Genomic DNA, 27,505 nt, shown 5'->3' on the forward strand with positions numbered 1-27,505 from the left:
TTCATAGTATTCTACATGGACAGCAGTTTTCTGCCTGGGTGTATCTTCTTAATGACCAATGACCACAGATGAGTGTCCATTTCCTTCCTCTATAAAATCCAGTGCAACTGAGACACAGATCAAACCTCTCATATCCTATCCTGCACCTAACTGCAACTAAACACAAGCAAGATGACTTTCTCTGATGCTGAGAAGGCGGCCATTGTGTCCATCTTGGGCAAAGTCTCCGGAAATGTCAACGCTCTTGGTGCTGAAGCTTTGGAAAGGTACAGACTGACTAGTGCAGCTTGCTATGTACTTCTTTGTTTCATTTGAGATAGTTGGGCCAGAGTTTATCCTTTACCTCTCCTGACATCTCTACTTCCACAAGCTTTGTTTACTCCTGCAAGCAAAGCCGACTCTCCTGTTGTTTATACTGATTATGTGTTTATACTATAATGTCTTTTTGTGCATACAATCATACATTGGAATATGTGTTTGTAGCATCACGTTTATTGAGTGAGGTGCTAAAGAGCATTATATTAATCATTATTTTTATTATTATAATGAGAGTTGTACATTAGTTTTATTTTACTTCTTTTTTTTATCTTAGGATGTTACTGGGATTCCCCCAGACCAAGACTTACTTCAACCACTTCAACCTGAGCCATGGCTCCACTGATCTCCAGACACATGGAGGAAAGGTCCTGGGTGCTCTTGTAGAGGCTGGCAAACATCTGGACAACTTGGAGGGATCCCTGTCCAAACTGAGTGACCTGCATGCATACAACCTGAGGGTGGACCCAGGAAACTTCAGTGTAAGACTCATATGTTGTCCATGATGTCATTTTTCAATGCTATAATGTCTATTGACACAGATCTTTTCTGTTTTTAGAAGTTTTATAGTCTTAAGGAAATATTGTATTTCTAGTCTTCCAGACATTATATATTTTAAACATACCTATGTATACATTAGCTGAAGCAAAATGTCTAGTTGATAATTATTGTTTTAGTGTATTGATACTCATTGATTTCCATAATGATGATTGTCCTGACTTTCTATTACAGCTGCTGTCTCACTGCATCCTGGTCACCTTGGCATCTCACCTGCCTGCTGACTTCGATGCCAGCACCCATGCTGCTTTTGACAAGTTCATTGCAGTAGTGTCTCACCATCTCACCTCCAAATACAGATAAATGATTAAATTACTTGCTTCGTTATAATGTCTAAATAAAATATTTTAATTTAAAAACATGTTCTGTATTTGTTTTTAATATTCATTGTATCATATGAACAATCAATGGTATAAAGAATGTCATTCAAAGATTTAATGCATAGGTTTAAACTGGCTAGAATATATATGTCATGTGGGGTTAACACATGGTTCTGTTACTATATATCATTTCTAAATATCAGGATGCCTAGGGGCTTTATATAGCTTCATGGTGGCCATGCACTAGGGGGGAACAGCCATGGCCTACATGTCATATGAACATATATGTTAAACAAACAATTGCAAGAACACAATTAATACGTTCTAAGTGCATATACTTTTTTTTTTTTAATTTTAACATAATTTTAACCTTCCAGTGGGAGGTGGATAATGATGTATAGGTGATTTAGATCAACATGAGGTCCTGACCTGACATGTAAAATGTGGAAATGTCCTTTTTTATACATTGGTGTCCAAAACTGTACACAATATTCCAAATGTGTGATTTGTTAAAGGGCAAAACTACTGCAAATTCATATCATGAGAATATATTACTCTCCTGATGCATCCCATAATTTTATGAGCCTTATAAGCAGCGGTCTGGCTCACTAAAATTAGGTTTTATTAATTACTTTACAGAGCTTAGTGTCTTCTGCAAAAATTGAAACTCTACAGTGTAAAACCTCTATGAGGTAAATAATAAAAATATTCATAGGAGGGGTTCTGATACTTACCCCTATAGCATCCAATTGGTAACTTCAACCAAATCCAAGAATTTGTCATTAATAAGGAACCTCTGTTTTTTATCATTAAGCAAATTTAAAATCCAATTACACAGATTTTCCCCTAGTCCCTGCAGTCTAATTTTATGTACCAACCTTTTATGCAGCACAGTATCAATTGCAGGGTCGGGATAAATTATTTTGGTGCCCTAGGCAGGCAAGCAAAATTGCCCTTCCCCCCTATGAAAAAATGCACATATATAATTATATACCTGCAATGAATGTAGTAAACAGAATAATACCAAAAATGAATTAATATAATACACATATAAATATATCAGAATTAAATTTACTGCACATCTGAGTTGCAGAGATATCACTTATTGTTGCTGCATATACACTGTGACCCCTCAATATATAATAATACATACAATCATATAGTTTCCCTGCATTCACTCATATTTAACACAAGCTAATCCTAATTAATGTAGATAGCACAGCAGCCCAAGTATATAGGTAGTCCCAGCAAATACCTCATGTATATAGGTAGTCCCAGCACTTTTCCCTAGTATATAGGTAGTCTCCAAAAGTGCCCCCCCCCAGTATTTATGTAGTTCCCACGTCTGCCCCCCCCCAATATTTATATAGTCCCCACACATGCCCCAGTATATATTTAGTCCCACTATATGCCACTCAGTATATATGTAGTCTCCACACATGCCCCCTGTATATATTTAGTTCCCATACATACCCCCTAGTATATATTTAGCTCCCATACATGCCCCCAGAACATATTTAGTTCCCATAATGCCCCCCAGTATATATTTAGTCCCCATGCATACCCTTGTATATATTTAGTTCCCACACATACCCCAGTATATATTAAGTCTCCATACATACCCCCAGTATATATTTAGTTCCCATACATGCCCCCCCAGCATAAAGTTAGTTCCCACACATGCCCCAGTATATATTTAGCTCCCGCACATGCCTCTAGTATATATGTAGTCCCCACACATGCCCCTAGTATATATTTAGTTCCCACGCAAACCCATCAGCATATATTTAGTCCCCACACATGCCCCAGTATATATTTAGTCCCCACACATGCCCCGAGTATATATTTAGTCCTCACATATGTCCCAGTATATATTTAGTTCTCACACATGCCCCAGTATATAGTTAGTCCTTAAACATGCCCCAGTATATATTTAGACCCCACACATGCCCCCGCTATATATATAGTCCCCATACATGCCCCCACTACATATTTAGTCACCACACATTCCCCCAGTATACATTTAGTCACCAGACATGTCCTCAGTATATATTAAGTTCTCACACATGTCCCAGTATATATTTAGTCCCCGCTTACCTACTTTTGCTCCCTTTAGCCGCCGCCTCCTTCTCGCTCCCACCCCCATCTTAAATTCCATAGAGAGGAGCGGATGCACTTCCGCTCCTCTCTTTGACCGGCGGCACCTGGGTCTCACAAAGGACACAGGCAGTGGTAACATTGCTGCCTATATCCAGTGATCAGCGCTGTGTGCATCTTAGATTTCAGTCTCTATTTTTTCTGCTTTTAATTGTTTTTGTTTTTTACAGAATTTATGTTTCTCTGTATAATCCTGTAAAGCCTGATAGCTACCTTAGTGTTTTAGCATCTTATCTTTCTCATTTATATATAATCGCCTTATCCTTCTCATTTATTTCTTTCCTTACTGTATTGGTTAGCCACATTTATTTCTTGTACTATGGTTCTTCCATACAGTATTTGTTTTTCAAAAACAAGATCGAGAGAACATTTCCACCTCAACAGACTTTATTCTATACATCTCTCATTCATACACAACCCTGACTTCCAGAACGTTCATACACACTTCTACACATGGAGCAGGGTTATGCAAGGTAGAACATCTGATACATGATACTGAAAAATGTACCCTCAAACTCACAGAGTTGCAAAGGAGATTTCCCGATCTCCTGATTGCACTTCTCCCATAATACAAGTCTCCCACTACGCTGAAAGAGTACTGACGGGCCTAGTTTAAAATTACTAAAAAGATAGGTGTTGCACTTGGCTTAGAAGAGCTAATGGCCAGTACAAATAGATCTCACTGAATTACATTTTACTTCATCTCTCCCAGGGCAATTCTGTCTCTCCCACATAATTGGCCAAATGACAACAAGATGATTCCCCCCCACCTAGGTCCTCCAAATTAATGTTTGTGTTGCTGACCCTAATACAGGGTCGTGTTCGTAATTGAAAATTTTCAATAAATACAGTTTCAAAGAAATATAAAATGTCCAATTTGGGTGATTTTGTTTTTAAAAACATTGTACCAGTTTATACTATTAAGATCTTCAGTTAACAGATGAAATTTTACCCTTCAGAAGATTCAATTGTGTGTCATCACACTACCAAGCATCTTAGTGAAGGAGAATGCAGAATGACTGATGTTGTGGTCACTATAACCCAAGTCTACTGATCGTCTGTACTGTGGATAGTAAACTGTTATACCGAACATTTATGTTTTATATACTATCTATCCTGGTTGGATAACAATAGACACTTCAGGTGCTCTATGTACAAAGATAATGGCCTAGACTGTCTAGGTGTGTTTCTTATTTAAATACATTGCAGGAAGTTTAGAGCATCATCTATTAAAAAAAGCTAAGATGTAGATAATTCTGCTTCTACTATTTTCAACACGTTCACATGTTCCTGTTCTTAATACAATTTTCTAGTCATACCCAAAAGCATCAGGATGAAGTGACCACAAAACTTAAAGAAATATTTCTGGACTTAACCCAATAATTCTTGGATCAGATCTAAAGTGTTTAATTCATAATCTAAATTTTTAAGTGCTACAATTTCATTTGAGTTGTGGTCATGTTAAATCTTTTGAAAAAGATGCAAATTTATAACAATATTTGTCACATTTCCTGTCTGCATCATAGGCCTTTATGCCTCCTCACAGGACTACTGTTCTGTATTGTATCATGTCTGTAGTATGGGTCAATAGTCCAGTGAGGAGGAAGGGACTCCAGGCGTCATATATGATTATTTTGCCAGTGGTCCAGCGACAGACACAGCCGTCTGACCAAGGAATGTGGCCATCATTGCTTTTGCATTTATCAAACTGAACACGACATGTGAAGGGAGGCTAACGGGGGTATACCCTGTATATGGATCTTACAGATTAAATCTAGATTACACTCTCACACCTTCTAATGTGTACTACCGCTCGTATAAGCATTGGTATTTGGCATATTAGCTTTATGATACGCTTGGGAAGCTGGTTGTCATCTATTATAAGGCTGTAACGTTTCTAAGAGAAAGAAAACAAAAAACCACTTGAAGCAACATAACATAATAGGATAACTCAAAGCTGTACTTTTCTTTGTTAGGATAAAATGTTCTTTATCATGTAGTAAGACAACAGTAAGCAACAAAAAACCCTTCATAGTATTCTACATGGACAGCAGTTTTCTGCCTGGGTGTATCTTCTTAATGACCAATGACCACAGACGAGTGTCCATTTCTGCTGACCCTTCCTCTATAAAATCCAGTTCAACTGAGAGACAGAACAAACCTCCCATATCTTCTCCTGCACCTAACTGCAACTAAACACAAGCAAGATGACTTTCTCTGATGCTGAGAAGGCGGCCATTGTGTCCATCTTGGGCAAAGTCTCCGGAAATGTCAACGCTCTTGGTGCTGAAGCTTTGGAAAGGTAATGGTATAGACTCCCTAGTGCAGCTTGATATGTACTTCTTTGTTTCCGCAAAGATAGTTGAACCAGAGTTTAAGAACTTTTACCTCTTGTAATACCCCTACTTCCTAAAACGTTGTACATTCTTGCAGAAAAAGCTGTATCTCCTATTGTTTATATAGATTATGTTGTTACTCCATCATGTCTTTTTTGGATTTAGTAAGCAATCTGCTATATAAATAAAGGATATTATAATAATAATAATTATTGTTATTTTTATTATTATAATGAGAGTTGTACATTAGCTGTTTTATTTTACTTCTTTTTTTATCTTAGGATGTTACTGGGATTCCCCCAGACTAAGACTTACTTCAACCACTTCAACCTGAGCCATGGCTCCACTGATCTCCAGACACATGGAGGAAAGGTCCTGGGTGCTCTTGTAGAGGCTGGCAAACATCTGGACAACTTGGAGGGATCCCTGTCCAAACTGAGTGACCTGCATGCATACAACCTGAGGGTGGACCCAGGAAACTTCAGTGTAAGTTGTCATTTTTAATGCTATAATGTCTATTGGCGAAGTTCTTTTCTGTTTTTAGATATTTTATAGCCCTAAGGAAATATTGTATTCATAGTCTTTCAGACATTATATATTTAAAACATATTTATGTATACATTAGCTGCACCATGTAGTTTGATAATTATTGTTTTAGTGTATTGATACTCATTGATTCCCATAATGATGATTGTCCTGACTTTCTATTACAGCTGCTGTCTCACTGCATCCTGGTCACCCTGGCATCTCACCTACCTGCTGACTTCGATGCCAGCACCCATGCTGCTTTTGACAAGTTCATTGCAGTAGTGTCTCACTATCTCACCTCCAAATACAGATAAATAAATGAATTACTTGCTCTGCTTTGATGTATTAATAAAATATTTGAATTAGATATAAATTCTGTATTTGTTTTTATTATCGCTTTATTACTGTGAACAATAAATGATATAAAGCATGTGATTCAAGGATTCCATGCATAGGTTTAAACTGGTTAGAATAAGAGAGTGATGTGGGGGTAACACTTGATTATGTTACTATCTGATCATTTCTAACAGTGAGTCCTCTGGACCCCAGAGCAAAATTCCTACTGAGACCCCCCTTTGCACCTAACCATGACCACCATACTGATAAATAAACAAATCATTTATATCACTAATAGCACTGCTGTGCCAGGAGCAAATATTACCTCCATAGAGTGCTCAATGCTACAGATACTTGAAACTCCACCATACAAAGGACAATATCAGCAATGATACACTGTACATGGCCCAAATGATACAGCTATATTATTACTCATACTACATAGTGACCGAATACCACAATTCTAAATATTTTGGCTTTATATACAAGCAAAGGGACTACCAAATAATCCTATTTACAGTTGACGTCTTGATGGAGTCCTTCTCCTTTCGAGATCTGCTTTCAGTCAGATCTTTCAGACAACTTCTTCCAGCCACGACTATCTGTGGAGTGTGCAAACCAGACATGTTTGGCATCATTATACCCATCATGCCTTCTAATGCACCCTAAACAGTTCTTTTTAATTTTTTCTAGGCCCAGAAAACATTTAAAAAAAAAAAAAGAACTGGAGGGGTGGGGATTTTATCTTTCAAATTTCAAGGGCCAAGGGTCGATGAATTTCCAACCTGACAATATATATATATATATATACAGGCAGTCCCCGGGTTACATACAAGATAGGGACTGTAGGTTTGTTCTTAAGTTGAATTTGTATGTAAGTCGAAACTGTATATTTTATCATTGTAGTTCCCGACAATTTTTTTTTTTGCCCCAGTGACAATTGGAGTTTCCAATTTTTTTGCTGTAATGGGACCAAGAATTATCAATAAAGCTTCATTACAGACAATTTTAAGCTGATTATTGCAATCTGGGACTATTTTAAAGCATCCAGAGAGCTTCACCAGAGGTCACAGTGGGCAGAGGGGTCCGTCTGTAACTATGGGTTGTCTGTAAGTCGGGTGTCCTTAAGTAGGGGACCGCCTGTATATATATATATATAGGTTAAAGGAATTTATTTGAGTCGTACTAATGTTTTCAGCAATACTTACAGTTGCTGATTTCTATATAAAGAGGATTATCACAAAAAGTTACACATACTCCTCATTCATGATGAAGAAAGCCCTCTAAGAGGTCATTAATAAAAATCATTATATCTCAACAAGAGATGCGTGTATAGGCAAAAACACATAGCAAACTTTCAAAAATTCAGAGGTAACATACAAGAATAAAAGCAACTTAAAAAAGTGCACAAGAACATTCCCAACCATGTGGGACACAATCTAGATCATTGTGTCCACATATAGCCTGAAAGTGCACAAAAGAGGTAAGTGGAGATCACACCCTATACATAAATGTCAAAGTTGCCAGAATAGATACAATGCATGAATAACCTTGAAAAGATAAATAATAGTCACAAGAAATCAGGCATGCTGTCATTTAAAGGGGGGAGAGCCTGTTTACTTGCTTATTCGTGTATGTTATGTCTGAATTTAACAAAGTTTGCTATGCATTTTAAAGTAGAGATGTAGGGGAGACAAGGAGAGACAAAAGAGCGCTCCTATAGTGTGTTACCCTCGTTATATTTGGATCTATTGTGATGTAGTGATACACTCACCTTTTGGAGTTGTGCAGGTAGGGCACAACTCCTATTGATGCTTGGTATGAGACTCAATGCCGCTGCCTCGTTCCGCTGCTGGCTCCCCAAAGGTCCATGTGCAGTAACTTGAAGAATAAACGGATAGCATCAAGGGTGCATTGCTCTCCTATTTGGAACATTTGTAAAGGAATTGGCGCTGGCTTGCTCAAAAAGTTTCTTTTATTTAAGCCAATTATGGCAATAAAATACAAAAGAGTTAAAACAATAAAAGGAATGACGCGTTTCGCACTCGTGCTGAGCGCTTCATCAGATTCATGTGATTGAATCTACTGAATCACATGAATCTACTGCTCAGCATGAGCGCGAAACGTGTCATTCCTTTTATTGTTTTAATTCTTTTATATTTTATTGCCATAATTGGCTTAAATAAAAGAAACTTTTTGAGCAAGCCAGCGCCGATTCCTTTACAAACGTTCCAAATAGGAGAGCAACGCACCCTTCCTGGATGCTATCCGTTTATTCTTCTGCTATGCATTTTGGCCTATACACACACATCACTTGTGATATAACGGTGGGCTTTATTTTGTGTGTTGGCTAAATTGACCCTGTTAAGCTGTGCAGACCTCTATCTTTGCATATGCAGTCATTAATAAATATATTAAAAAGAATAAGACCCAGTACTGACCTCTTTTTCATTCTCTGCCAAATGCCAATATCTAACCTTGTGCTCTATGCACTAGCCTTGTTGATTTATACATTTTAAACAATCTCTGTCTATATACTGTATAGGCTTGAATTATGATAATTATTAAGGGTGTTATAATGTTATGTGAAATGTGACACGCCTGTTGTCACAGCTGCTGGTGAGATATTTATACTTCCCTGGCATGGACTGACGATGTCAAAGGCTTTGAAGAATGCTATCTTGTCCAATATGGGCTTCGCCTGTGCGTGTCTGGAGTATTACATGTAATGCCGCACGTTTTGTTACTAGCATCTCAATGAAGAATTCTAATCCACTTATGTTGAAGCACATTCATTGAAGGCAGCTTGTCGATATACTTGTCTTTTTCTCCTCCAGCTACGGGTTTAAAATAAAGTCCAACATAGCCAATGGTGAGTGCCGCTGCATTTCTTTTTTATACTACATTGGACTTTATATCTTGGCTCTTTCATGAGTCATGTGAATGCCCAATCTATCGAAATATAAAAAATGGTTATTCCCAGCGGTGAACCTTATAACAGCCCCCAAATGTCCCAATCACCAATTTTGCAACACATAAAATTTGTGATCAATAGGTTGTACAGTCCCCATAATGGTAGCAATGAAAACTTCCTCTCATACCGCAAAACATGAAACCTCATACAGCTCTGTACACTGAAGTATGAAAAAGTGATTGGCCTTAGAATATGGCAAAATGAAGAAATTATTTTGTACAAAAGATTAAAATTTTACTAAAACATCATCTTCATCATCTCACATCTCCCTTTTCTATGTGTCAGATACTGGTAGACTGTTTAGAAGCAAAATAAAAGTGTATATAAACCCTGTACCCTAAGCACATTATCAGCACACAGAATTTCACAGCAAAGAGGAATCATGAAGTGCCTGCTTAGAGAGACTCATCCCACATTCTGGAACTTTACAATGACCCACACTGAGTTATAGGATCAAAAACAGCAAAAAAAGTAAATAAAGATAAAATGATCTATTTTTAATTGTGCAAGCATTACTATGGGATTAAAATTTTAGAACTTTATTTCATGGGCAAACCCCTTTAAAGGACATCTACCACAAAGATCAAGATTTGATAACTAAGCACAATGACATACTGGTGTGTGCTCCCTCTAGTAGGATACACTCTTTTTTAAAACCGATAGCTTAATAGGACCTGCCTGTGGGCCCTCTTTAAACTACCCCTCCTCGCAACAGAACATTCAGGAATCTCCAAATACAGGAAGGGGTTGAAGGACATGTAAACCAAGCACACTTACATGCTGGTCTGTGCCCCCTCTGGCAGGATCCACACTTCTTTTAGCTTTTTACCTTCTTCATTATTTTTACAAAAAACGTATAAGACGTGAGGATAGCCCTTTTTAGCCGCTTTATTTTTAAAACTTTAATACCCTAATATGTAAATTTTCTTAAGCAGCTACTGGGTAGTGGACTAACCGGACATAAGGCTACATGTCACGGCTACTCCGCACCCCAGTAGCCTCTTTTCTCCTCCTACCCTGCACGCCCTCGTCCGAGAAGCTGGAGTTTTGCGCATGCGCAATAGTTCCAGTTTCGGAGCAGTGGCTATCCTCATGTCCCATACATCTACCTAACACCCGTTCTACCTTTATAGGTAGAATCGTGGTGGTAGGTTCCCTTTAAACACTCCTCTAGCATTCTAGCTTTTTTCCCCAAAAAAATGCTGCACCCTCCCTATTGAGATGCAGACGATCTCTGCTTTAGAGCCTATAGCTGACAGAAGTCAGTGCAGTTGGCCATGAGCCCAAACCCCTCCTTCATATACCAACTTTTGAGCCACTTCATCATCTACCTGTTCTCCCTCTGCTTTTCTTGCATGGCATGTGGTACAGGCAGTATTTCAGAAAAAATCACCTTTGAGGTCCTTGCCCTGAGCTTATGGCTCAAGTCCATGACATTAATTTTTTTATTGCAAGGATAGTTAACTTTGTGGAACTCTCTCCCATTTTCCTATTGCATCTCATCCACAGTGATATTGGGGTTCTTCTTTACCTCTCTCACCAAGTCTCTTCTCCCACGATTGCTTAGTTTAACTGGATGGCCAGGTCGAGGAAGAGTTGTGGTTGTCCCAAACTTCTTCCATTTAAGGATTATGGAGGCCACTGTGCTCTTAGGAACCTTTAGTGCTTGTCAGCACCTGTTCAGCCAACGCACAACCACAACCAGGCTTGCCGCTAGCTGTCAGACTAGGTAAGCGGTGGCGAGCTCACCCTGCGGGTGAGGTCCATGCCTAAAGCAGATAAACCGCCTTGATAAGGGCAACCCCATTATCAGGAACCTAACTGACAGTCCCTGAGCGACCCTCCAAGATGACAGGGAAGGCTTACTTTGTCTGCCAGCTGCTGGATGGTGGACCGGGCAGGTAACCAGAATACAAGAATAGACCAGTGTTCACACTTGTGCACAGAATACTAACACAGGTCTGAGACTGGGAAAGCAGGATAACACTAGGAGGTAAACGATACTGAGGGATAACAACAGATATATACAGGTCTTCATGCGGGTTATACACAGGTCAGGTCCAGATACAGGTACAGGCGGGATATACACAGGTCAGGTCAAGATCAAGTGGGTATATACAGGTCATGTCAAGAACAAACGGGTTAAATACAGGTCAGGTCCAGAATCGGATACAAAACACAGAATACCATACAAGATAGCAAGAACACTAGATACATAGGTAAGATTTGAAGTAACCAGCCCGGTCTGATGGGAATAGGCAGGTATATGTGGCCGGTCCCGGACATGCCTCCAGCAGCACACTGGGGAAACTGTCCATTAGGCTAGTAACCCTTGCTGGGCCGGGCTGAAATGCAAGGATCAGGGTGTGGCTGCAGGAGATGGCTATCTGACTATCTCCAGTGGAGCCAAGCAGTTAGTGTGTTCTCCTCACAAGCAACCAGACAATTCATTCATTTGTGGGATCCAGTAAATCACCATTTTCGTGATTAGGGGAAGCCCTAGCGGTCAGGTATGCACTGATCAGTTATTCTGTGGATAGCAAAAAATATGAAATAACTGGAATACCTCTGCAACATTTCCATGATGAGTTATGTTTTATATACTATATCCTGGTTGGCTGGTTGGGATAGACACTTCAGGTGCTATTAGATAATCGTCTGATTGTTGCTGCACTTACAAAGATAATGGCCCAGACTAACTAAATGTAGAACTGTTAAATGCCTGGTACATGGTTAATATGTTACTGTTAATGACTACATCGCTTGTATTATTGTAAAAATGGAGCCTGTTTCTGATAAATATGTGTTTTTGCGAACATGTACCACAAATTTCTGTATATGCATGAATGGCTCAAATAAAAATTAATTATTAAAAAAAAAAGTAATTGCTGGAAGTTTGGTGCATCGTTATATAATAAAAGCCAAGGTGCAGAACATTCTTTTTGGAATGTTTTCAGCAATGTTTACTTTATTTTTAATTACAATTTTCCTGTCATAGCCATCAGGACCTCACAGCTTAAATCATTATTTGTAGACTTTCCCAATTATTCTTGGATCACATCCAAAGTGTTTATTTAATAATCTAATGTATAGAATCATATATATGCAGTGGTGTAACTAACGCCGCAGTAGCCGTAGTGGAATGGAGTTAACAGGCCCGGGGACGCACCGTCCCTGTGTACCTGCAGTGCTTTGCCACAGCCCTGTGGTAAGTGGTCCGGGAATGCACTGCCGGGTGCCCATGCGCCCCTTCCTCTGTGTCACTCCTAAACCTGGCCCGTCCACCTCTATCCTGGCCCGGACGGGCTCACGTTTATGTGAATGCAGCCTAAATATGTATACATTTTTTAAGGGGAAGGGGGGCACCATGCAGAAATCTGCTATGCGGCCCAGCCTCTCCTAGTTACGCGCCTGTATATATGATCATATTTCCTGGACTGGGCACTGTCCTCGGACCCAGACTCTGCAACATAGGCATTAAAGACTCCTCGCAGGCTACTGTCCTGTACTGTGTCATGAAGAATATTAAGTAGTGTGACCGGAGCTCTATACAATCTTCCAGTCTTTCAGTTTTATTCCATATTCATACGTGTTACAAATATATCTTCCACTGGAGTCCCTTGACCTTTATTTTCAATTCTACTCACATAAAATCAGATACAATGCGCATAACAAATCCATGAGGACGCCAATTTGTACTGTATCATGTCTTTAGTATGGGATCCAGTGATTATTTTACCAGTCGTACACAGGCAAAGCCATCTGACTAATGAATGTGGCCAACATCCCTTGTATTTAGAAAACTGAACACGCCATGAAAAGGGAAGGTAATTGTGGTATAACTGGTAAATGGATCTTATACATTAATCTAAATTACTTTCTCAAACCTTCTAATGTTTACTACCATTAATATAAGTATTGGTATTTGGCATATTAGCCATTTGAAAAGCTTGGGAAGCTGGTTGTCATCTATTGTAAGGCTGTAACCTTTCGAAGAGAAAGGAAACAAAAAACAACTTGAAGCAGCATAACATAAGAGAATAACTCAAAGCTGTACTTTTCTTTGTTAGGATAAAATGTTCTTTATCATGTAATAAGATAACAGTAAGCAACAAAAAACCCTTCATAGTATTCTACATGAACAGCAGTTTTCCGCCTCGGCGCATTTTCTTCGTGACCAATTTTACAGATGAGTGACCGTCCTTACCCTTCCACTATAAAATCCAGTGCAACTGAGAGACAGATCAAACCTCTCATATCCTATCCTGCACCTAACTGCAACTAAACACAAGCAAGATGACTTTCTCTGATGCTGAGAAGGCGGCCATTGTGTCCATCTTGGGCAAAGTCTCCGGAAATGTCAACGCTCTTGGTGCTGAAGCTTTGGAAAGGTATAATGGTATAGACTGCCTAGTGCAGCTTGATATGTACTTCTTTGTTTCCGCAAAGATAGTTGGACCAGAGTGTAAGAACTTTTACCTCTTCTGACATCTCTACTTCCTGAAAGTTTGTACACTCCTGCAAACAAAGCCGACTCTCCTGTTATTTATACTGATTATGTGGTTACTCTATGGGGCACATTTACTTACCTGTCCCTGCGAGATCCCCGAGGTGCGTTGTCCGACGATCATGCACAGCTGCCACGATTCACAAAGATTGACCACCCGATTTCCTGCATCTGTCGCTTCCCTGCTCAGATCTGCCGGAGTTCACCTTCTTCTTCCCGGTGTATGTAAGTGCATGGCTTGCGACACAATTTTTAAGTTAAATCCCGCAGTTTGTCCGAATCTGTCGGATTGTATGACGGCGCGCCCCCGATTTCTGTCGCATGAAAGCCAGACATTTGCGCCAAAATACGATTGCGTGTGCCAAAATCCCCTTCTAAATGCGTCTCAAAGTAAATGAGCCACTATGCCTTTTTTGTATATATAATTATATGCGTTTGTGTGTGTGTTAATCTTGTGTGTGTGTTGAATTGTTGATCTTTTCTTTCTGTATTGTGTGCATTACATTCAATTGTCTCCATTTTAATGACGTTGTGAGATGGAGAGTGGTCCTGGTCTGTAATATATGTATTTTACTTGTTCTTTATTTATTGTTTTTGACTTAGGATGTTCCTGGGATTCCCTCACACGAAGACTTACTTCAACCACTTGAACCTGAGCCATGGCTCCACTGATCTCCAGACACATGGAGGAAAGGTCCTGGGTGCTCTTGTAGAGGCTGGCAAACATCTGGACAACTTGGAGGAATCCCTGTCCAAACTGAGTGACCTGCATGCATACAACCTGAGGGTGGACCCAGGAAACTTCAAGGTAAGACTCATAACCAAGTTGTCATTTTTTTAAATCCTATCATGTAGAAATGTCTTTAGATGTTTTACGCAGAGGTCAGGCCGGGTCATAATTCACTGATGCGTTCCTCCAGGCCCCCCGCTCTGTGTTTGCGCTTTCCCGAATGCTTGCCCGCCCGTGCCCCAGTCCGTCTGAACTCTGACCGCCCCCCACCACCACCGCCAGAATGAACTGAGGCCGCCCCCCCCCCCCCGCCCGAACTCCAAACGGCCGTCCCCCGTGCAATTATTGTTGTCAATTAAAGTTCTCACAATGATGATTACCTTGATTTTGTGTTACAGCTGCTGTCTCACTGCATCCTGGTCACCCTGGCATCTCACCTGCCTGCTGACTTTGATGCCAGCACCCATGCTGCTTTTGACAAGTTCATTGCAGTAGTGTCTCACCATCTCACCTCCAAATACAGATAAATGGATGAATTATGTGCTTTGCTATGATGTCTAAATTAAATATTTTCTGTGTTTGTACTAAGTATACATGTTATCAATGTGAACAAGTAATGGTGTAAAACGTATGATTCAAGGATTTAATCCTTACAAGTAAATCAGCAACAATAGAAAAGTGATGTGTGTCTGACACATGGTTCTGTTCCTATATGATCATTACTAAAATTTGGATACCTAGGGGTCTTATATACGTAACTTCTTAGTGCCCGTGCAGTAGGGGAGAACAGCTGTGCCCTAAATGTTATATAAACATATATGTGGTTTAATCAATATGAAGAAAACAATTAACAAGTTTTAAATGCCTATTAAAATTTTTAACTTTAAATTATCAATTTATTGATAATCCAAAATAGAATCACATACTGTATATGCATTAACACACTATACAAATATATGCTCAGAGATAAGAAACTAATCCACATGGTCTTATATATACAATGCAATCATCACATTCAGTTCAGGTGCCCAGCAGATCACGACAACCATATTGGCCAAGGAGTAAGCTACGAAAGAAAATAAGGAGGAACACACCAAACCCCATTAAAGTGAAACATAATGGGGCACATTTACTTACCTGGTCGTTGCGCAATCCCCGAGGTGCGTTGTCCACCGGAATCCACATCTGCCGCGATTCATGAAGATCGTGCGCCCGAGTGCATCTGTTGCTTCGCCACTGAGGTCCGCCGGATGCTTCCCGATATGTCTTGTAAGTGCGTATCTTGCAACACAATTTGGATTTTAATTACCGCGCATAGGCCAAATCCGTTGCATGAAACGATTGCGCCCAAATCCGATCGCTCCAAAAACCCCTGTTAAATGCGGCGCTAAACGGAAATTGGCGGGAAACTTAACGAAAATGTGGTCCACAGACCCGTAGTAAATAAGCATATTAAATATGCGTAGTAAATATTGCATATCAGGGCAATGGAGGAGGATAACCAAGCCATACCTTCCTGAATCAATCCCTGTTATCAGTTCTGATGGCAATAAGTCTTTCACACAACATAATATTATTAATTCTCTCAATGACTCTAGAGAACCCCAAGTCTGTTTACGCCACTGGGACGCATTGTGAATATGCGCTGCTAGTAGGACAAATTGGCACAATTTAAACTTAGTGTTAGGGATAGATTCAGGCTTATTGCTCAATAAGCAGAAGGTGGGGTCGCATGGGACAGTGTGACCGGTAAATTGTTGCAAAAGCTGCCCAATCCTGTTTCAAAAGTGGGCTACAATCGGACAAGACCACCAAATATTAAAGGGCTAAACCATTGCGGTGAGACTGTGCATATTTAAATTTTTTAAGTTAATATATTTCTGAGTTCCAAAATCTGTCAGTAGGAAATGCCGTTGCAGGGTATATGCACAGGTAATGGCATGTTCCATAAACTACTGTTATCAAAACATCTGAATTATGTATAAAAAAGTTTGCATTTCTAAGTTACATTCAATTTTGGTACTAAATATATTGTATATACTTGATTATAAGCCTAGTTTTCAGCACAAGGTCTATATAAAAAATGAACTCTGTACTCACCTTTCCGACGTTCCCCGCAGGCCTTCTTTTTGATTGCGATTCTCTGGGTCCTTGTCCCTGTGTGCTGCCATTGCACACACCGTAACGTCAGCTGCTAGCTGACATCATAGTGTGTCCGCACCGATGGCCAATATTGTGTGCGATGGCAGTGCACAGGGACATGGAGCCGAAGCATCATAAGACATAAAAGGACCTTCGGGGGGTTTAAGAAAGATGAGTACAGATGTTTTTTTTTTAAATAGGCTGGGCATACTGGGGGCAAGTGGCTGGCTATATACTGGGGGCAGGAGCTGCTGGCTATGTCCTAGGCGGCATGGGCTGCTTGCCATTTACTGGGGGGCATGGGTTGCTGGCTATTTATTAGGGGGCATGGGCTGCTGGATATATATAAGGGAGGATGGGCTGATGGATATATACTAGGGGGCATAGGCAGGTTGGCAGTATACTGGAGGTATGGGCTGATAGCTATGTACTGGGGTCATAAGCAGGCTGGCTGCATACTGGGGGGCATGTTGTACAAGGTTATAGTGGATGTTCTGGTGTACAAGTTGTGATAAATCTCCCCGAGTATGGTGTCAAAAGTTTTAAAAGAAAAGTTTTAATTTGGCCATAACCATGATATAATCGGCCACATACAGGCTATATACTGGGGGGTATGGGAAAGCTTGCTATATACTGGGGGACACGGGTTGGCTTTCTTTATACTGGATGGCATAGGCTGGTTGACTATATACTAGGGGGGATGGGCTGGCTGGCTATATACTGGGGGTTTAGGGGGATGGCTATATACCAGAGGGAATGAGCTGGCTGGGGGGCATTGGGGTTGGCTATATACTGGGAGCAGGCTGGGGGGTATTGGGGTTGGCTATATACTGGGAGCAGGAGCTGGCTGGCTATACACTGGGGGCAAGGACTGGCTGGCTATATACAGAGGGTATGGGCTGTCTATATACTGGGGGGCAGGAGCTGACTGGCTATATACTGGGGGTTTAGGGGGCTGCCTATATACTAGAGGAAATGAGCTAGCTGGCTATATATTGGGGAGCAGGGAACTGGCTGGCTATATACTAGGGGGTATTCGCTGGCTTTATACTAGGGGCAGTGGCTGGCTATATACTGTGGGTATGGGCTGACTGGCTACATACTAGGGGACATGGGCTGGCTAACTATATACTACAGGGCCTGGGCTGTATGGCTATGTACTGGGGCAGGGTCTGGCTATATACTAGGGGCATGAGCTGGCTGGCTATATACTGGGGCTCAGGGGCTGGCTAGCTATATACTAGAGGGCATGGACTGGATAGCTATATACTGGGGGTAAGGGGCTGGATGTCTATATACAGGGGGAAAGGGGCTGGATGGCTATATACTAGGTAAAGGCTGTGGATTTCCCACCCTAGGCTTATACTAAAGTCAATAGGTTTTCCCATTTGTTGTGACAAAATTAGGCACTTTGGCTTATACTTGGGTCGGTTTATACTCGAGCATATACAGTAAGTCTCTAGTAAGTCTTCCACACTCATATCATATTACACAGGAGCCAATAAGACCCAACAGTTGAATGACCAGTATAAAAAGGTTTATGCTTAATTATACCATTATTCTTATTCTGGTTGGCTCTATGTATAAAAATTTGAGGGCCAGAGATCCTCTGATTGGCGCTGACTTGCAGATATTAGCTAAGATTATTTACAGTCACTGTTGAAGGTTCAGTGCATCATTATTTAAAAATAAAAGATGCAGATCATTATTTTTATACTGTTTTTGGCAATGTTCACATGTTCTTTTGCATCCAGATTATGTGACCACACAGCTGAAAGCAATATTTGTAGACTTTCCCAATGATTCTTGGATAAGGTCGATAGTGTTTAATTCATAATCTAAATTGTTATTTGCTACATTTTAATTTAAATTATTGTTATGTTAAAAGAGCAAAAACATTTTCACCTTTTACCAATATACAATGGGGGGAAATTTGATGGCACCATATGATGAAAACAATATCCCTGGCACGCTGGATATATAAGTAGGCTCTGGATGTATTTATAGTAATAGTAATTAAATCAAAATGGAGGTGAAATTTAGAATGGTCAAATTTGATTGCTAATACGTTCATTTAGTCCAAAAATTTACACATTTCAAAAAGATAAAAAGAGAAAACACATGTTACAATTTGTTATGCTATTTCTCCCAAGTGCAGAGACCCCATTACTTGTTTTATGGGCACACAGCGAGTCGTTCTTGGGCCCATATGAAGGCATTTCTTTTGCGGGATGAGATGCTTGTCCAGTGTTACCATTTTGGGGTCGGTATCCCCTATTGTTGAAAATGTTTTAACTTTTTTTAAGTCAGGAGTAGAAAAGCATTAATTATGATGTCCCCAATTATGGGGATACCAGACTTAGATATTTTTTCCTATGTTTTACTATATTTGCTAAATAAAACCCTAATATGGGGAAAATCTATCATTTGTGCATCGCCATCTTCCAAATGCCATAACATTTTTTCGCTAAAGAGCTGGTTGATGGCTTGTTTTTTGCGGGACATGCTGTACTTTGCAAGAGTATCATTCTGGAGTACATATGTTTTTTGATCACTTTTTATTCCATTTTTATGGGATTAAATAGGTAAAAATCATAATTTTTGGTGGTTTTTTAACAGGTTTTTGTTCATGAAAATACCCTGCAATACTGATGTATTGTAGGGTATTAGCTGTCTCAGCCTATGCACCTGCCTATGCACATAGGCTGACACTGTGCCTTTAAGATCGCAGACGGGATCTTACACTGCCTGAGGACAGCCCTGGCGTCCTGATCGGATGAAATGTTGTTATGAAAATCCTGATTTGTTTTATAAGCTGGACTTCATCTGTTTTTGCATCAATGTATTTTCAGCTGGCCATAACTCTGAGATTTTCTTCTAATTTGATTAGCATTGGAATCTCTTCCAAAAAATCTAAGATTTCAGGCCCAAATGTTATTTTACATAGGAGTATTCCCACAAAATATGCAACTTATTGTTCCTTTTGCCATCTGTATCACATTTCAAAAAGTGAGTAAAGTGGGGTGCAGTATAGCTGAGGCTTTGTGTGGCTACCTAAAATATACTATGATTTATTTCAGAGAAGAGGTATGTGATTCATGATAAATTATTAATATGTGACATTATGGCCAGGACCACTTAAAGAGAACCTGTCATGCAAATTAACACACACAAAATTAAAGCAAATTAACCCACACAAAATAAAGGCAAAATAAAAATGATAATTAAAAAAAACTTGTTAACGTAAATGCAACTCACCTGAGTCACACATATTAAAATTTACTTGCATTGCACCGATTGTTTCTGATTGAATGGCAATTGCATTGCCCATTGCATTGTTCCTGATTGACATGATATGATAGTCTGCTGTATGAAGAGTTCTGTTGCATTATTGGGCATTGAAGTCATGTGACCAGGATGACATCTTTAAGGGCCTGTTACATCTGCAATGTCCAACCCATGTATGTATCTGACCACATGAAATGACAGCATGGAGGATGGGGAGAATTAAAATTCCATTAAGGATTTCATGTGATCAGATATATATGTGGTGTACAGTTTGCTAATGTTAAGAGGCTAAAGGACCTGTGATGATGTCTGGTCACATGACATGCCGAGAAGAGACATGGGACATGGAGAGGAGTAGAAAGGAGTGGCTGGTGGAATAGAACAAGCCTTCTCTGATGTAAGGGAATATAATATAAAATAGATTTATGGAGATGTAAGGGAAACTATTTTTAGCTAAGGAGTAGGGTCAGGTAGTTGAAATGGCTCTATAGGAACCTGTCACTAATTGTATATGTGAAAATGTGGCAACAGGTTCCCTTTTAATATGATGGACCAAAGAAACTTCATTGTAAGATTCATAAACTCAGTTCATTTTCAGCAATTCATTCTGCTGCTTTTTACACTTTCTATTTAATATGTCATATTATCAACACCTAATGATAGATTAACTGTACAAATGCTTGGCTGACAATGTCAATTGAGGTCAACATGCACTGATCTGCACATTTTTATAACAGCTTTACACATGAGCTGCTTCTCCTTGCTGGTTTATCAGATCAGAAGGTCATTTGCATGTTATCAAGAGTGAGCATTCTTATGAACGCTGTTCCCAATATTGAAATAATAATTTGACTGTGTAAAGGAGCGTTTATATGGTTATTTTTTGTATAATAATGTAATAGAGTTTAAGAGTATAATGATACTCTTGGTGTTCCAGCTGCTGTCTCATACTGGTCTTCCTGGCATGTCATGTCCCAGCTGACTTTGATGCCAGTACCCATGCTGCTTTTGTCAAGTTCCTTGCAGTAGTATCTCACTTTCTCACCTCTAAATAAAGATATAGTGAATAAAAATGTTTCAATAAAATGTTTGAATTATTATATTTTATGTTTGCACTTTATATTTTATGTTTGCACTTTATGTTATCAGTTTAAAATACATTTATTATTAAAAACCTAAAGAAAAAAAAACAGAGGTCTAATGGAGTTTTCATTACGCCCTATTTCTTTGTGAGACTTTTTTTATGTGAACATAGATACATGACAAGTAACCTGTGACAAATGTGCAACAATTTATCTATAACCCTCTGGAAAACAATGCTAAAAGACGGTCTTTTTGGTTTACTCTGACCATAAACAATTTTACTGAACAAGAAATCCTTTTAGAGCGCTATATATTCAGAAACAATGAAATATATCGGGACTTATTTACTAAGGGTCCCGCAGTCGCATATTCGTCAGGTTTCCCGACTTTTCAGGGATCACGCAGGGGATTGTGTTGCACAAATCAGGGGGCTGACCATCAGACGATCCGTCCGATTCGGATTAAGCAGATTTAACATTCAAATTTGTGTCGCAAGCTAAGCACTTACATGCACCGGGAAGAAGAAGGTGAACTCCGCCAGACCTAAGCAGGGAGCGACACATGCAGGATATCAGGTGCAGGAACGATGTGGATCGCAGCATGGTGCATCATTGTCGGGGAACGCACCTTGGGGATTGCAACTCGGACAGGTAAGTAAATGTGCCCCATTGTGTGTATCCGTTTTTACTACTGAAGTCAGAGGTCAAGAGATACATCTAATTTTCCTGTTACATTGTAATAATGCTGTAATAAGGCTTCTATTGAAGGTTTATGTAGGAAAATCCATCTTTTATATTTTGTCACTGAAAGGCTTAAACAACATCTGATGTCTACTTGGTAGCCCACTTCAAACTTCACTTCAAACTAGTGAACTAATTTGCAGACCTTTGTCTGGTAATTCTAAAAACAACCATTTCAAGCTAAAGTCATGAAAAAGCGTAGTAAAAATTGTTACATACAGATGTTCCAAATATATCATTTAATGAAGAGCAAATTATATAATTGAACCTGACAATTACGTACCAATTTGTCACAAAAGGCTTATAATACCTTTACTATATAATTAATTATATTTTACATGCTCTAATTCTGCCAAACCTTTTAAGAATCAGAAATTTATGTGTAAAAATGTATATGGATGTATATGTACCTACCTTAAAAATAAAGAAAAGGTGGCCTTTGGTGCACATAGTGAAATGTGTAAAAACAGAGCCCATAAGAGAAGGCTGTGAATTAGTTCTTATTTGGCAATTTCATTGCATTTAGAATTTTGTTTTATAATTTCCCAGTACATGGCATAGAATATTAAAATGTGAACTAGGAAGTACAATTTATAAAAGTTAGGACTTTTGAAAGTATAATGTTAGGGTTGGGTAACACAGAAGACAGGGGATAGTGTTCCCTGAGCTTGCCCCAACCTCTGTCCCTTCCTATAGCCCTCGCACGCTAAACCGTGGGGCGACTACTTGAAGACTCGGAATACACTGGATAAGTGTGGGAAGGGAAACACAAACAGACTGACAAACATAAAACACCAAAGAATAGTAAACTAGCCAGGGTCACAACGAGAGGGTATGTCAAGAGCAAAATCAGTAAGCAAAAGGGTCAACGTCAAAAACTAGCCGAGATCACAATTCAGAACACAGAGTGAGTCAAACCTAAGCAGAGAGCAAGCCATGAAATGGATTTCAAACACTGGCACAGGTGACTAGTGAAGCTGCAATATATGCAGCCACCTCCAGGACCTGATAGGAGCTGGACAACTTCTGGGAATTAACCCCTCATGGTGCAGAAACACAAAGCACAATTGCAGACACCATGCAGAGGTACCACAACTCCCAGCAGTCCAGAACACAACCGCTAAACAGCTCAAGGTCTTAGAAGCCGGGTGCATTCTGTATTTCAATTGCACACCCCAATATTACACAACAATATTACATTTCTCTCAATAGGTTTACAAAATCTAGCAGGGCCTGGCTAAACAGCAACATGTTGCTTCACATGCGCTTTATTAGGAGGCATAAACAATGACCCTGTTGCTTGTTCCAAAATGCATTTATTCATTTTTAGTCATCGGGTGCGGGCACACGTGGCGATTGCATTGTACAAACATCGAGGGCATGGGGTTTGGTCCAATCATGGAAACATATGCAATCTGCATTTAAAAAATGAAAAACACAGGTTGCTGGTTACCAATCACATACGAATGGGCTGAGTCCTGCTCCCGGCGTTTGCATTCTTTTGGAAACGCAATTAAAAACGCCACGTGTGGCCTCACCTTTAGACTTTGGTTTTAGTGGACTGAATATGAAGAGTGCAGCATTGTGAAGGTGCCTTACTGAACTGTCCTAGATACTTTCTTGTGACTATTTTCAATAATTGAAATGTACCAGAAAGACAATACCACCTTATAATGGAATCAACTGAGTTCCGCTGAGGTCCATCATTGTAACTGGACGCTGTATGTGGATGATGCTCCTCATGAACTATTCAACACAGATGTGTACGTGGCATAATGGCCATAGAGTGTAAAGTAAATGTAAGCATCTCAATTTACAGAATTTGAGGTTTCTAATCCACAAATTGCTCTACTAAGATAAGAAATGTATGGCAGGAAAGATCAAAAGATCATCAACCCAGTTAAACTGCCTCCCCCTCCTCACCTTATCAACCCCCTGGGTGTGCATCACATAAGCGCTACATAAGGGCGAATAGATTAAGCAAGGAAAAAGTATCCAGATAAAGAACTTCACATGTGTTTTTTGCATTTATACTACTTTACTTCAATAAAGAAAAATTATAAAATAAAATAATTCACATGAAGTGGGAATATTGGCTGTAAAGGTGTTGCTTTTTTTTTAATTCTAATTTTAATCCCAGTGTTCATGTTCTTGCTGCAACAATAGGAGCCATCAGAAAATTCAAGCTGTCCTGCGTAAAAAGCTACAAAATAAGAAAGCTCTCCTCGTGTGATATTGTAAAAGCTGCTTGCAAAAGGTCTAAAAGAACAGTTTAAAAGTGCTCACCTTGTAGCACAAACACATGTGCATGTAGAATAAAATAAAGGATTCCTGGCGCCGTTCTCCGTTCTCCGCCCAGGGGTAGATTGATCGGTAGTGGTATGAATTCAGCGATAGATTCTGAGCCCCAAGCAGTGGAGCAGGATGAAGTGGCGTTCAATGCGGAATCAATATCCAAGGACAGTGTTGCTGGTCCAATGCTGGTTTATTTAAACGAGGCGCCTCGTTTTCATACCTTTTATCTATATAAACAACTTTGTTTGTAATGAATTTTATGCCTGACGAAGGTCCGGGTGTTGGACCAGCAACACTGTCCTTGGATATTGATTCCGCGTTGAACGCCATTTCATCCTGCTCCACTGCTTGGGGCTCAGAATCTATTGCTGAATTGTTTTTATAAAATGAACTGTATTTGATCCCTAATTGTAATATACAGCTCCATGAAATTAGCAATGCTCTATAATAAATAATAATAGAGTATCCTCATTGTGAAAAAAAAACAAGCAGCTATTGTTTTCAACTATAGTGTAATATGGGGTAAATTCCAAAGTCTTTGTACACTTCTTGCCCAAAGGATTTTTAACATGTGGCACCAATGCTCCAAGTTTCCAAAGAGATCTATTCATCTAATACTATGTGATAACTTCTTAGTTTTTATTTACACAGGGAGGGAAATTCCCACCACTACAATGCATAAGGAAATACACATTTATTTGCAAATGATTTACAGTGGTCATAGTGAAAATAACATCCTGTGATAGCAAAAAATAAATCTATTTGTATATATAGATTTGGTTGGGTTCTCTTTCCAACCTTAACCTGTACTCCTTAATGCACTTTTGGGGATATATGTATATAAGTGCTAACTTCCTGCCTACTCATCATATGCATCAGATTAGATTACATACTGGGGCTTATTTACTAAGGGTCGCGAATCACACTTTCGTCGGACTGTTCACGGTTTTGCGCCGCTTTGACAAGTATTTAACAGGGGTTTGCGCTGGCATTGTGTTGTAGCTGCGCTGGCTAACAGAAATTGGGGGTGGGCCAGAAATCGGAGGATCTGATGGATTCGGACTGAGCACGGGATTTAACTTTCAATTTGTATCGCAGACAATGCATCTACATGCACCAGGAAGAAGAAGGTGAACTCCGGCGGACCTGAGCGGGGAAGCAACACATTCAGGATATCGGGCGCACGATCTTAGTGAATCGCGGCAGAGTGCATTATCGTTGGAGAATGCACTTTAGGTGAACTCCTTTGGACAGGTAAGTAAATGTGCCCCACTATATTAACTTATTAGTTAGTGCCCTGCAACTGTAGCTTATACATATAAATTTATCCTGAAATTGTTCACTTGATTTCAATAAAGACAAAAGTCAGACTACATCCTCACCAATATAAAGGTCTTACCACAGCACATAGTTATACACAGGCAGCACAATTTCCCAATCTACATGTTTGTGTTTATCTCCAAAATGACCAATGGTCCTAGACAATTGTCCATTTCTGCTGATCCTTCCTCTATAAATACTAAGTGAACTGAGCCACAGCACAAACCTTTCATATCTTAACTTTCAGTTCACTACAACTAAACACAAGCAAGATGACTTTCTCTGATGCTGAGAAGGCGGCCATTGTTTCCATCTTGGGCAAAGTCTCCGGAAATGTCAATGCTCTTGGTGCTGAAGCCATGGAAAGGTAAGGATTAAATCTATGGTACAACAATTACACATGACACAAATACAAACTAACATAGAATATTTGTACAAAGAGTCAGGCTTCTTCGGCTTTTTAAGATTCTTCTATTATAAATTAACTTTTAGTTACCATATTCTTACCACATGCTGTCAATATACATCAGAATGTATTACAAATTCAGATGTAAGAATTAGTATCTATGGGCTCATTCACACAGCCATAATGGGGGCCAATACTGGGCCAAACTATTTGCAGGTGGTTATTGGCCCTTATTGACTACTCACGGTGATTGTGCCCAGAGAAATATAGGACATGTACTATATTTTGCCATAGAGCAGGGAGGAGTTAGCAGCACTCATTCCTCTTCCTCTCCAACGCGCTGACGTGTGCATGTGAAGTGTAAATTTTAGTAATATATTTTTTCATATTTTCTTTTAGAATGTTCCTGGGATTCCCCCAGACTAAGACTTACTTCAACCACTTTGACCTGAGCCATGGCTCAACAGATCTCCATACACATGGAGGAAAGATCTTGAGTGCTCTTGTAGAAGCTGGCAAACATGTGGACAATTTGGAGGGATCTCTGTCCAAACTGAGTGACCTGCATGCATACAACCTGAGGGTGGACCCAGGAAACTTCAAGGTAAGACTACTACATACTCTTGTATTAGTACCTTAGGCCATTTGTAGCAGTTCTAGTTATTAAGGATGTGGTGTCTGTACTGCCTTTACAATCATAATGCAAACTCCCAGGGGCAGGGCTTGGCCCGATTGCATTTGTGTGTCCGTAGAAACTTCAAGACAAAAGATGCTGGTTACCGATCACATCCATGGAAAAGTATGTGATTGGGCCTCACCTCTGGGTGTTTGCATTGCGTTTGTTAATGCAATACAAAACGCCATGTTTGGCCACACCCTGATAGATGAGATAATTTATAATATGACACAATATAAGTTCTCGAACTTTCTCAATCCATGATGGATCTCTTTGTACTTCATGGAGCACATTAAAATCATTTTATAGTTTACAAGGTTAAGAACCAGAAGAACAACTGATTACAGGGCTGGTGCCCTACCCTTATATGGGAAATACTGAGACATTACATTAAAATGTGCATGTCCTTTAATCCATGCTGTTCTTACTCTAAATGATCTTTTATGAATGTCTGCAGGAAGGGCATGTTATTTAATCACTTAAGATTTTAAAATGTTTTTTTTCTGTTGCAGCTGCTGTCTCACTGCATCCTGGTCACCCTGGCATCTCACCTACCTGCTGACTTCGATGCCAGCACCCATGCAGCTTTTGACAAGTTTATTGCAGCAGTGTCTCACTATCTCACCTCCAAATACAGATAAATCTTTTTTTCATTGTAATATTGTGCCTTAATTAAAATAAAAAATCATTTTTATTTAAACTCTGGACTAATTTGCTTTACTAATAGTAAATCTATAAAGTCTGTTTGACTAATGTAAATTTGAATATACTGTACATACAATAGTAGCATCGGC

The 27,505-nt window shown here is 39.6% G+C and overlaps 4 protein-coding genes across 4 annotated transcripts; all 4 read left to right on the top strand.

Annotated features, from left to right (window-relative positions):
• Nucleotides 1-137: 137 nt before the first annotated feature.
• LOC140076223 (hemoglobin subunit alpha-3-like) lies at nt 138-1,176 on the top strand. The gene is made up of 3 exons (XM_072122736.1): nt 138-266; nt 593-797; nt 1,048-1,176. Exons 1-3 carry the CDS (start codon nt 172-174, stop codon nt 1,174-1,176), a joined length of 429 nt encoding a protein of 142 aa, XP_071978837.1. The 5' UTR covers nt 138-171.
• A 4,381-nt stretch (nt 1,177-5,557) lies between these two features.
• On the top strand, nt 5,558-6,528 carry LOC140076224 (hemoglobin subunit alpha-3-like). Its single transcript, XM_072122737.1, has 3 exons — nt 5,558-5,652; nt 5,968-6,172; nt 6,400-6,528. The coding sequence occupies exons 1-3, from the start codon at nt 5,558-5,560 to the stop codon at nt 6,526-6,528; spliced, it is 429 nt and encodes a 142-aa protein (XP_071978838.1).
• A 7,253-nt stretch (nt 6,529-13,781) lies between these two features.
• LOC140076225 (hemoglobin subunit alpha-3-like) lies at nt 13,782-15,288 on the top strand. The gene is made up of 3 exons (XM_072122738.1): nt 13,782-13,915; nt 14,635-14,839; nt 15,160-15,288. The coding sequence occupies exons 1-3, from the start codon at nt 13,821-13,823 to the stop codon at nt 15,286-15,288; spliced, it is 429 nt and encodes a 142-aa protein (XP_071978839.1). The 5' UTR covers nt 13,782-13,820.
• A 10,613-nt stretch (nt 15,289-25,901) lies between these two features.
• Nucleotides 25,902-27,352, top strand: LOC140076226 (hemoglobin subunit alpha-3-like). Its single transcript, XM_072122739.1, has 3 exons — nt 25,902-25,996; nt 26,435-26,639; nt 27,224-27,352. The coding sequence occupies exons 1-3, from the start codon at nt 25,902-25,904 to the stop codon at nt 27,350-27,352; spliced, it is 429 nt and encodes a 142-aa protein (XP_071978840.1).
• Nucleotides 27,353-27,505: the final 153 nt, after the last annotated feature.

Source organism: Engystomops pustulosus, chromosome 8, assembly GCF_040894005.1.
Source record: "Engystomops pustulosus chromosome 8, aEngPut4.maternal, whole genome shotgun sequence".
NCBI classification, from domain to species: Eukaryota; Metazoa; Chordata; class Amphibia; order Anura; family Leptodactylidae; genus Engystomops; species Engystomops pustulosus.